The sequence below is a fragment of the Hyla sarda genome, unplaced genomic scaffold (genome assembly GCF_029499605.1).
Source record: "Hyla sarda isolate aHylSar1 unplaced genomic scaffold, aHylSar1.hap1 scaffold_332, whole genome shotgun sequence".
Lineage (NCBI taxonomy): Eukaryota > Metazoa > Chordata > Amphibia > Anura > Hylidae > Hyla > Hyla sarda.
In genome coordinates this window covers 205,587-218,695 of record NW_026610065.1, presented here as the reverse complement: position 1 = coordinate 218,695, position 13,109 = coordinate 205,587, and the positions used below count along the sequence as shown (strand labels likewise).

Sequence of the window (13,109 nt, the reverse complement as noted above, 5' to 3'; positions counted from 1 at the left end):
ATTATAACCACCTGCCTACTTTTGTGAAGGTTGCAGAAATGTGAAAATCTGAGGCCTGGGCACCACAAAACCTTTTTCTTCAAACGATTCCTGAATAATAGGACATTATTCTGTTAAAAGAAGCCACAGCCATTAGAAAATATTGCTGCCATGACTTGTACAGTGTTTAGGTAGATGGTAAATGGCTATCCATATGATGTACAAGAAAATGTGATTCATCAGACCAGGCCGCCTCCTTCCATTGCTCCATGATCAAGTTGTGATGGTTAAATCCCCATTGTAGGTACTTTGACCTGAGAACGGGGATCAGCATGGGCGCTATGACTGACGTTTGGCTACCCCCATGCCGTCCCCAGCAGGAAGCAGCGGCAGACATGCTCCTTCCATGTATCTTTATGGGATGTAGGGGGGGTCGGCTGCCGCATCATGGGGGGGACAGAACGCCCCCTTCCAGCAAACTGTTGCAGCCCCATACAGGAGATCACGAGGGACCCCAGCAGTCGAACACCCTGCAATCTATAACTTATCCCCTATCCGTAGGATGCACTACAGTTCTTCTTTAACTATTATAGTTTTTGTGCTATAGTAGCTCTTCTGTGAGATTTTACCAGTCGGGCTAGCTTTTGGTTCTTATGAGTCTTGGATACCCATGACCCTGTCACGGGCTGATCGTTCTTGAACCACGTTTGGTAGGTACTATCCACTGCATACCATACAAAATCTGCCATTTTGAAGATGCTCTGACCCAGTCTTTGGATAAATGATATGTGTCTGTCCATATCTATATATCTACTGATAGACCTACTCACACACTGGTCAACAGGAACATCTAACATGCAAAATTATCCTAATAAAGTACTAGACTCTAAGTCTAAGGGCACTGACCAATGTTGATGTTGTCGTGCCATATCTGCACTTTGACAGTATGCTGATGCTATGTATGATGGGGGCTCATTGCATTGCATTTCATGGGCATTTATTGATTTCAGTGAACACCTTGTTATCATGATGGGGCATTGTAAAAGAATTGAATACTTTGTTCCGCTAAAATTCTAGCTTATCCATACCATGTGATGGGCACTGATGTTTGAGTGGAACTGTTGATAATGTACTAAAGGAACATGCCAGGACAAACTAAAACACTGCTTTAGTCCTGGCATAGTTTACAAAACATGGCGGCCTTAGCCTATATGTGTTCTTTGGTTGTGGCGTGAAGTGGGTTAAGCTACCATACCACACTCCCCCTGCGGAATGTTTTGTAGAAAAGCACTCATATTTTACCCACTCCATTAATAATCGTAGTGTTGCATTGTTTTTTATTTATTGCGTTACTGTACTGAACGGGTGAGGTAGCATAATCCATGTCTCTTTAGTGAGGAAAAACCTATTTGTGTAAGAACAGACAAAGTAAAAGTTCAAGGAGAATTTCCAGTGACAGCTCAGGGAGAACACTTATAATCTGGTATAATGGGTGCAATGAGTAGTTTGTTAACACAATAGCAGATTATGGCAGGCAGTAGATCAATCATCTGGCTGCAGGACCTGAGCCGCATACAAAGAGACTCCATCTTACTCCTTTTCAAACAATGGGATCTTTTTATAGTGATACATATATTGACAGCAGTATATGAGTGATGTATGAACCTTTCTGCTACAGTTTTGGACGCAGTCTGCATTATTAACTGCATAGTGTGACTGAGCCCAGGAGTCACTTAAAAAGAATCTATCATAAAATGGACTATTGTGTAAATGAAGGTTGTATGTTACACATTTAAAATTTGTAGTTTTTTTTTATTTAAAAAAAAAAATTTTTTCCTTGTATCCAGGCAGGCTTACTGTATACTGTGCAAGTCAGAGTGTATATAAATATATATCAGTGATGCACCAAAATGCATTGCCCTGCCCAATTTTTTGTTAATTTAATAAAATTTTACAAAAAACTATATTATTAAAATATTTTTAGTTAAATACATTTGTTAAACCAGTACTTTGTTTTGTGCAGCCACCAATTGTACTGTGTAATGACATCACTTATTTTACCACCAAATCTACAGTCAAATAAGAAAAAAAATATTTCTGGGGAGAAATAAAAAAATAAAAAATAAAAAGCAGTGTTTCTACGCACAGTTTCTACGCAGTGCACTTTTCAGTAACAATGACACATTAACTATATTCTGTAGGTCCATATGATTACATGATACCAAATGTTATATTTTACTACATAAAAATTCTGGGGGAGATTTATCAAAACCTGTGCAGAGAAAAACTGCAGTTGCCCATAGCAACCAATCAGACTGTTTAATTTTTAAAAGGCCTCTGAAAACTAAAAGAAGCTGTCTGATTGGTTGCTATGGGCAACTACTCCATTTTTCCTCAGCACATTTTAATTTTTTTATAAAAAAAAAAAAAAATATATATATATATATATATATATATATATATATATATATATATATAAATCAGTATTCTTGAAATGCATCTTCTTACCCCTATAACTTATTTTTCCATGTATGGGGTTGTATAGGGGCTTATTTTGTGTGATGTAATCTATATATTTTATCAGTAACATTTTTGTTTTGATGGGACTTTTTGATCACTTTTTATTATTTTCTGCTACATGGAATGACCAAAAATCAGCAATTCTGGACGTTGGTATTTTTTTTATGTTTACGTCATTGACCATGCAGTTTCATTAAAGGAAAACTCCGGATGTAACGACTTATCCCCTATCCTAAGGATAGGGGATAAGTGTCAGATCGAATGGGGTCCGACCGCTGGGCCCCCCCCCCCCCCCCGCGATCTCCTGCATTGCACCCTGGCTTTGCATGAAAGGAGCCTTTTCGACCACAGCACAAAGCTGCAGCCAACATGCTTCCTCCATGCAGCTCTATGGCAGAGCCGGAGATTGCCAAGAGCAGCGCTCTGGCTCTCCCATAGAACTGCATGGAGGGGGCATGTCTGCTGCAGCTTTGTGCTGTGGTCGAAAAGGCTCCTTTCATGCAAAGAGCCGGGGCGCAATGCAGGATATCACGGGGGGCCCCAGCGGTCGGACCCCATGCGATCTGACACTTATCCCCTATCCTTAGGATAGGGGATAAGTTGTAATGTCCCGAAGTTCTCCTTTAACATTATATTTTAATGGTTGGGATATTTATGCACACAGCGTTACCAAATATATTTATTTTTGTTAACTTTTATTTGAAAAAAGGGGGAACTTTTACTTAGGGTAGGGGCTTTTTTACAATTATTTCCTTAATTTATTTATTTTTTCACTTTTTTTTTTCTTCCCATTGGGCTATGTTTTCCACCGTGTGCCTCCAGTTGTTGCAGAACTACAACTCTCAGCATGCCCAGACAGCCAAAGGCTGTAGGGCATGCTGGGAGTTGTAGTGTTGTAACAGCTTGGAGACACACAGATCACTCCTGTGCTTGTAGACACTGAACAATGTTGTGCCATAGGAGCCTATAGCACAGCACTGATCAGTGATCAGGCTACCTGCATTTTTGGAGCGCTGATCGGACTAGCCAGAGGCAGGTAGGGAACCTCCACCCGTCCTCTCAGCTGATCGGGACCCCGTGGGTTTTGCCGCGGGTGTCCCGATCTGCTCCACTGAGCTACCGAAGATTGTTTTTGCCATTTTAGACACTGCGATCAACTTTGATCGCGGCGTCTAAAGGGTTAATGCCAGACATCACCCGGTTCGGTGATGCCCAGCATTAGCCAGTATGAAGCAAGCTCAGCTCCTGAGCTCCCGTCATACACCCGGCTGCAAGCCTGCGCTGTATACATACAGTGGCCAGTTGTGGATGGGTTATTTCACCTCCTCTCAGCGCTCGGCACTGCTGGGAGGAGAGACAGTGTTCTAAGGGCTCAGATGGGACCTGACCGAAGGAGGGGGGGGACATGCTACAGCACAAGGAGTACTGCAGTCTCACCGAGCTCCCTTCCACGACCAGGGACACACGGGAGGAAGAGGCAGTGTGGCGCCGGAGAGAGACGGCAATTCTAATTAATTAAATACCCCATTACGCCCTGTACCCTTTACAAACTATGGGACTATTTTGGGGGGGGAAAAAAAGCTCGCATTACCCTGCTTCACTTATCGTATTCCTGCTGGTACTTAGCGCTTACTGCACGTCTTCAGCCGGACTTGCTTATAAAAGTTCCAAGCCGAATATGCTGGAATATAGGTATAAGTTATTATAAGGTATATAAGGTATAGGTCCCAGATTATCGGTATCGGCCCTAAAAAATCGATATCGGTCGATCCCTAACACTAGGGGGAAAAAAAACTTCCTTTCCAACTCCAGAACAAATATCCGAATAAATCCCTGGATCAACGTTCTGTCCCCATAAATCCACTATCCCTAACCTGTAATATAATTATTTCTCTTCAGAAATGGATCCAGGCACCTTTGATTGAGCTTGAGATAAAGACATTGTAGACTGAAAATAAAAGGGGATGTGACTTTGTGGGAGGGGGTGTGGCCTACAATAAAGGGCCGAAAATAGAAGGGGAAGTGTCTTGCAACCTGAACTGACACACTCTCCCAGAGATACAGAGCTTGTGAAGTAAGCTACCAGAAGTCCCATAGATTTGCATGGGTCTTCAGACCAAAACCTCCACGTTTTTACACGTGGGTTAAAGGAGTAGTCCAGTGGTGAACCCAGTGCTGAACAACTTATCCCCTATCCTAAGGATAGGGGATAAGTTTGAGATCGCGGGGGGTCCGACCGCTGGGGCCCCCTGCGATCTCCTGTACGGAGCCCCGACAGCCCGCGGGAAGGGGGCGTGTCGACCTCCGCACGAAGCGGCGGCCGACACGCCCCCTCAATACAACTCTATGGCAGAGCCGAAGCGCTGCCTTCGGCAATCTCCGGCTCTGCCGTAGAGATGTTTTGAGGGGGCGTGTCGGCCGCCGCTTTGTGCGGAGGTCGACACCCGCTATCTGGCTGGGGAGCCTGGGCCCCATACAGAGAGATCGCAGGGGGCCCCAGCGGTCGGACCCCCCGCAATCTCAAACTTATCCCCTATCCTTAGGATGGGGGATACGTTTTTCACCACTGGACTACCCCTTTAAGGTTAATTTAATTACCCCATATTTTTAGTTGACATTAGTAAAGTGTATTTAATCGAAACATATCCAGCCATTTGCAAGTGATGCTGAAATATACACACACATTGAGACATATATATAATGTCAGTGTTATAAATAATTATATTATAGTGCTGACAGGTTCCTAAGTGCATTGGTCTTTATTACCATTGTAACTCACAATATAACCTCAATTTATATTAGAGTGGAGGAGGAAACCTGAAAACCTGAACAAACAGAGGGAAATCATACAACTCCCGTGCTGATTTGCCTAATCGAATGTAAGCCAAAGATTCTGCAGTGCAGTAGTGCTAACCGCTGATCCACCTTGTAGTTAGCTGTTAAAGCTCCCCCTAGTGGTGGCTGCAGGACGCTAGCATGTTGTCTATTACATTTATGTCTATGCATGGGATTTTGCCAACTTACCGGTATATGTTATGGGAGGTACAATGGTGGTGTGAGTGCACCCTCTATTCCCCAGGGAACTATTAGGCTGCCATGTGAAAACTTATTTTAAAACTAATTTTACACAGGTCAGTTTTTAGGTTGCAGTGGAGTCCAAAAGGCAGAATGTTTTTGTTTTTCATTTGAATCCCCTTATTTACACACTTAAAATTTTTATTTTTATTGAGATACACGATTAACAACCAAAGCAAGATCCTGCTCAACATCTGGTTCTAACAGTCTTGTGTGGTTGATTGTTTAACACCAAAGCATGTGTGCTAGGAAAAGTGTTCAGAGCCAGGACTTTGGATTATAGCAAATGAGTTTAGTCGGTGTGGACAATGGGCATTACCTCGAAATAATTGGCAGTGTAGTCTTTAAGTAATGAGAGGTGATTACTTGCTTGAGGCTACGCCTTAAGACCTGACTGGCATACAGAAGACAATCTCGAGACAAAAGATATTAACATGAAACTTGGCACACATGTTACTTATATGTCTACAACAAACATAGGATAGGTGATTTAACCCTTACTCACCCCCATTGGCCAGGGTCAAGGTTTTTGTTTAAAGTCCCATACAAGTCAATGGGAAATATATGTTACTACATAACTTCCAAACGGCTGGAGATATTTCGATAATACTTGGTCACATGTTACTTATATGTCCACTTAAAATATAGGATACTTAATTTAACCCTTAACTACCCCTATTTGTGAGGGTCGGGGTTTTTGTTTAAAGTCCCATGCAAATCAATGGGAAATGTATGTTCCCACATAACTTCCGTACGACTGGAGATATTTCAATAATACCTGGTACACATATTACTTATATGTCAAATAAAAAGATATGATAGGTAAATTAACCCTTACCTACATCCTTATATAAAAGATGAGTTTTTGTTTCAAGTCCCATGCAAGTATATGGGACTTCCAGTACCTTACTCCACAAGCTCCGCATCTCCTGGTGAATGTGTCAATCCGGCTTGCAAGCCACACCCCATCTCACAGACACCCCCACATTTTAAGCCCCACCCCTTTTTGTGCATCGGTCTGGCTTGCAAATCACGTCCAGTCCCACAAAGACACGTCCCCTTCTATTTTCAGCTTACATTATCTTCATCACAAATCAGTCCCACCTGAGGACAGGATATGAGGATGGGACATAAAGATGGGATATGAGGTCTGGATATGAAGACGGGATATGAGGACAGTATAGGTGGTCAGGACATGAGGTCAAGATCAGATGACGGGATATGAAGTCAAAAGCTTCCTCCTTTGTTGATTTACTTCTCCGACAAGGATTAGGAAGGAAAAACCGGGTAATGCTGGGTACTCAGCTAGTTTATTATAAAGGGATATGTGGAATCTGCGGTGGTGCAAAAGGTTGTGTAAAGCCACAGGTGGAAGAAAGATGATGCACAGTGAAGATTTATTATGCCATAGTGTAGTACATGGATACGTTTCGGCACACTGAAATGCATCCTTGTACTACACTATGGCATAATAAATCTTCACTGTACATCACTGGTGAGTGCTGGGTATCGTCTTTCTTCAATATTTATTATAAACTAACAGTAACACCTACTTAAAATGGGCTTTTTTTGCCAAAATATAACTAATGTATATGTAACATAAATGTAATTTTCTGATATTTTTTTTTGGCAGTTACGGGAGCTGGTCGGCATGTGCATTTACCCAGATCCAGACCAAAGGCCAGATATTGGTTACGTTCATCAGATAGCAAAACAGATGCATGTGTGGACTTCAAGCACATGAAACCATGTCAAGGAAGATGCCATACACCTTAATTATAAAAACTTCTTGCAAGAAGCGGAGGCCCCAGAAGATCCAGCAAGAGCAGTCTCTTCAGTGGTGTGGCCAGCCCTGGCTATAAAGGATTTTGTAGGTCAGGACTCAGGTGACAATTCTGGGAGAAAAAACAAAAACTCATATATAATGGATTGTAGAAGTAATATTGCAAACATAGAACCTCTCGAGAGTTTTGTGTGATTTAGGTTAGGATGAACGAGGTACCTTCCAGGAGTACCCAAATATAAGTTAGAATGTGAACGTTAACATAATTCCTCCAGTGAACTTGTTCTAGTGTATAGAGACTTTTTTTTTTTAGGTTGTGTAGTTTCATGAACCCATTTGCTGTTGTTCACTCCCAGCATCTGGACGTATAAGTGTATCAATTATATATATATATATCTATTTTTTGCAAATTATTAGTTATTAATCCTTAATTCTAATGTGTTACGTTTTTTTCTTCTTTGGGGGGCTTGAATAAGAAATGTTACCCAAGAACTGCGCCAGTGGCCTTCTATTGGATATGGCCCCCTATGTTAAGAGGTCACTGTAGCTTTGCATCTAACTTTTTATTACAAAGACAAGGTTTGCCAAATGTCACCATAGAAGCAGTGTTAACCCTGTAGTGGACAATCCAGAAAAATAAGGAAAACAAGTCAAGAATTGTTTAACTGACTGGATCACTAAGCAATGTGAATTCTGAGAAAGTTCAACATATTGAAGGAATTCCTCAAGCTACCGGTGAACTGTAACCCCCAGCAGGCTATGAGAAAAAAAGAGAATCACAGAATCCTATACAGGCTTGTAAAGACTTACTGTTACAGTATCTGCTGCAATGTTTATAACATATTGCTTATTCAAGCTGTTATTGTAAGGCTGGAAAAACAAGACTTTGCTAATAAACCAATACTTCATACTTTGTATTTTTCCAGGGAAGATTTTTCTTACACGTTTGTGATCCAAGATGCAGAATCTTTAGATTCAAACATATCCATTGGAATTTGTACTTTCCCGTTATTTACATTTATTTTTATAATATTTTTTTTTAAAGTTTTCTACAGTATTAAGCCATTAAAGTGAATGTTCAACTTTTAATACTATGGGGTTCCAGGGTTCGGTGCATGAAGACACAAAAGATACAATTCTGTTTTAGCTGCCACTAAAGAAAGTTTACTGCATACTATTTATTTACTTTAAGATGATGTCTAGTGCTATGAAATCTATTCCCTATCCACAAAATAGGCGATAAATGTCTGATCGTGGGCTGAGCTGCTGTGTAGGGAGCGTTTCAAACACTGCAGGTTTGCTGGTACAAACACTCCCCCCTTAATTCATTTCTATGGGAGAGGCGGAGAAATCGATCAGACATTTATCCACTATCCAATACATTTATTAGCACTGGACTACTTCTAGTGCATGCATTTTGTTTAGAGAAAAGATCTGTTAAATCGGTAATCCATTTTATAACACTAATCCCCTAGACATGAGAAGGGTCCCAGCAGTCTGTCCCCCAGTGATCTTTACAATGGGGTTAGTGTGAACTATATCTCATTTCTTTACTAGTGAATAGGGTTAAGTTATAAATACCAGACACACGATACAAGACTCAAGTGGCATCTATTTTAATTCCTATCTATTTAATGCTGCATTTTTTTTTTAAAGGTAAATATTCTATATGACCATGTAAATAATCCAATAGGTTAACCTTAGCACTATATTATGGACTGCAAAAAGTGAAGCTTATTAGAGAAGATATTCTCTTAAGGGTTTCTTATCAGCCTTTCCTTCTACTCCTGAACTTTATGGACTAATTTCCATACATACAGCTCAGTTTCCCTCCATTAAGGTAGTAAAACACTAAAGGGACAGATCTCATTGTTAGAGATGCCATATCTGTGCTGAAGCTGAATAGGAAAAAGTTTCCTGCAGTGTTAACCTATCGCCTCAAACTTTTCATGAGAAAAACCTGATGAGACAACTGATACATATTTGCTGACAACAGATTTCTGTTAAACAAATATATATATATATATATATATATATATATATATATATATTTTTTTTTTTTTATATGGTCATAGCATAGGCTGATAAGAAACCAGTTGGAGAATAACTTATTTAACCACTTAGGGACCCAGGGCGTACTTGTATACCCGTGGGAATTCCGATCCCCACTGCTCGCCGGGCGGGGACCGGACCAGGATGTCTTGCTGAAATCGTCCCATGTCGGCGATCACCGCAAATCAAAGCAGGAGTGAGGTGGCACAAACTCCACCTCGCGATCGCGTGATTGATCGGTCCGGACGACCCATCAATCATCAAACCTGTTGGGAGGTGATCAGGCAAGTCCATCGGGGTAGGTGGGAGTCCCTGGCATTGACGCCGAGGGTCCCTGGAGTCAGCGGTAGCACCGTCCTGAGTGGCAGCGGCCGGATACAGCAGGAGGTGAGTTGTTTGCCTCCTGCTGTTGCTAAGCAACAACTCCCAGCATGCACAGCCAAATGGCATGCTGGGAGTTGTAGTTTTGCAATAGCTGGTGGCAAAAGTACAACTCTCAGCATGCCCTTTGGCTGTTTGTGCATGCTGGGGCTTGTAGTAATGCAACAGCTGGAATCACACTGGTTGGCTGAGAAAAGTAACTGTTTTGCAACCAATGTGCCACCAGCTGTTGCATAACCAACTCCCAGCATGCACAGACAGCACCCCCCCATATGTACAGGGTACATTCTCACCGGCAGGGGTTTACAGGGAGTTTCTTGCTGCAAGTTTGAGATGCAGCAAATTTTCCACCGCAGCTCAAACTTCCAGCGGGAAACTCGCTGTAAACCCCTGCCTGTGTGAATGTACCCCCAAAACACTGCACTAACACAAAATAAAGAAGTAAAACATTACATATACACATACCTCTACACAGTTACCCCCCTCCCCACCAATAAAAAAAAAACTCTGCTACGGCACTGTTTCCAAAACGGAGCCTCAGGCTGTTGAAAATCAACAACTCCCAGTATTGCCGGACAGCCACCGACTGTCAAGGAATGCTGGGAGTTTTGCAAACAGCTGGAGACACGCTGTTTGGGAAACACTGCAGTAGGGTATTTTGGTGTTGGTGAATGCAAATCTCCAATTTAGGCCTCAAATGCACATGGCACTCTATCACTTTGGAGCCCAGTCGTATTTTAACCCCTTAAGGACCAAGCCCATTTTCACCTTAAGGACCTGAGCATTTTTTGCACATCTGACCACTGTTATTTTAAGCCTTAATAACTCTGTGATGCTTTTACATATGAACTTTATTCTGAGATTGTTTTTTCGTGACATATTCTACTTTAATATAACGTACATTTTCGTCGATAGTTGCATCATTTATTGGTGAAAAATTAAACAATTTCATGAAAAATTTGAAAATGTTGCATTTTTCTAACTTTGACACTCTCTGCCTGTAAGGAAAATAGACATTCCAAATAAATTATATATTGATTCCCATATACAATATGTCTACTTTGTTTGCATCATAAAGTTGACATGTTTTTACTTTTGGAAGACATCAGAGGGCTTCAAAGTTCAGCAGCAATTTTCAAATTTTTCACAATTTTCTAAATCTGAATTTTTCAGGGACCAGTTCAGTTTAAGTGGATTTGAAGGGCCTTCATATTAGAAATACCCCATAAATTACACCATTATAAAAACTGCACCTCTCTTGACAATCTCACCGGAGACCCCTTACCTTACAAACGGGGATGGGAGAGGGAGTTGGAATTCTCGGATGAGGAATGGAGACAGGCCATACGTCATTGCCATAAGGTATCCACCTCCTGTAAGGCCCTGGAAACCAATTATAAAATCTTAACCAGATGGTATAGAGTCCCGACCCTCCTGTCCAAATTCTTACCCGGGTTTCCTGATGCATGCTGGAGATGCGGGGAACCTGGTGGGTCCATGACCCACATATGGTTAAACTGTGCAAAGCTTCGCTCCTTCTGGGAACAGGTCTTGGATGTCAGTCTATGAATTATATCCATTAGATTGGAAATGGAGCCGGGACCCCTCTTGCTGTCCATCCTCCCCCCCCCCCCCCCCTCTTTGCAGAGATGGCCGACTTGTCTCGCCAGATTTATGTTATTGGCGGCCAGAACAGTCATCCCCAGACTATGGAAGTCTACCTCCCCTCCATCCCGCTCGTCATGGCTCCAAGAACTCTCCCATCTTCATAAGATGTAGGAGATGTTAGCGGACTCCAGGCGACTCATGGACAAGCACCATCTTGTCTGGGGCCCATGGACCGATTTCCTCTCTTCTGCTGAATATTGAACTATCCACCTGGAGCCCTCAGTCTCACCCATTGGACGGCAGTCTGGACAGTGTTAACCCCCTCCAAACACTTCCGACATGGCTCCTACCTGATGTTGGCATACCATGTTCGGGGGTCTGACCTGTGCATCCCATTGTGAGGTAAACCTTAACTTGCTCTTACACCCTGTCTTCTCTTTCCCCCTTTCTTCTTACTGGCCTTCTTCTTTCTTTTCCTTTTCTTCCACTTCCATCCATCATGCTCCGTTTCTAACTATATTCCGCTCATCATGGAGCCCTACTGGACTATACGCGATACTTAACTGATTTGAGGCTCCACACAAGCTGCCCAACCCACCTAGCGATTCGGAGCTATTCATGTTTGTTGTTACTTCATTACTATTACTGTGAATTTGCTGTTGTAGTGGATAGGGATCGACTGATTATCGGTTTGGCCGATAATGACGATTTTGGGCATTATCGGTATCGGCAATTACCTTGCCGATAATCCGATAATGCCCCGCACCGCGACCATTCCCCCACCGGAATATCGGTATAAGTTATCAGCCCTAACCTGCACCGATTATCGGCCCTAAAAAAAAAACTATATCAGTCGATCCCTAGTAGTGGACACTCTGTGTCCACTTTGACATTTGTGTGTTTGTTCCTCTGAACATTTTCAATAAAAATTTTATAAAAAAAAAAAAAAACTGCACCTCTCAAAGTATTCAAAATGACATTCAGTAAGCGTGTTAACCCTTTAGGTGTTTCACAGGAAAAGCAGCAAAGTGAAGGAAAAAAATCCAAAACCATTTTTTACACTGGCATGTTCTTGTAGACCCAATTTTTGCATTTTTACAAGGGGTAATAGGAGAAAAAGCCCACCAAAATATGTAACCCAATTTCTCCTGAGTAAGGAAATACCTCATATGTGGATGTAAAGTGCTTTGTGGGTGCACTAGAGGGCTCATAAGGGAAGGAGCGACAATAGGATTTTGGAGAGTGAATTTTGCTGAAATGGTTTTTGGGGGTCGGATTTGAAGAAGCCCCTATTGTGCCTGAACAGCACAAAAAAAAAAAAAAACATGGCATACTATTTTGGAAACTACACCCCTCAAGGCATGTAACAAGGGGTCCAGTGAGCCTTAACACCCCACAGGTGTTTGATGACTTTTCGTTAAAGTTGGATGTGTAAATAAATTAAAAAATATTTTCACTAAAGTGCATTTTTTCCCCCAAAATTTACCATTTTTACAAAGGGTAATGGGAGAAAATACACCCCCAAAATTTGTAACCTCATTTCTTCGGAGTATGGAAATTACCCATGTGTGGACGTCAAGTGCTCTGCTGGTGCACTACAATGCTCAGAAGAGAAGGAGCACCATTGAGCTTTTGGAGAGAATTTGTTTGGAATGGAAATCGGAGGCCATGTGCATTTACAAAGCCCCCCTCTGGTGCCAGCACAGTGGAC

At 41.9% G+C, this 13,109-nt stretch overlaps 1 protein-coding gene across 1 annotated transcript in view; it reads left to right on the top strand.

Annotated features, from left to right (window-relative positions):
* LOC130330290 (serine/threonine-protein kinase Nek6-like) overlaps nucleotides 1-8,264 on the top strand; it is a 90,454-nt gene extending 82,190 nt beyond the window's left edge. Inside the window, exon 9 of the mRNA XM_056553583.1 lies at nucleotides 7,208-8,264. Within this exon, the coding sequence (XP_056409558.1) occupies nucleotides 7,208-7,318 (111 nt within the window). The 3' untranslated portion in view covers nucleotides 7,319-8,264. The remainder of the gene's footprint in view (nucleotides 1-7,207) is intronic.
* Nucleotides 8,265-13,109: the final 4,845 nt, after the last annotated feature.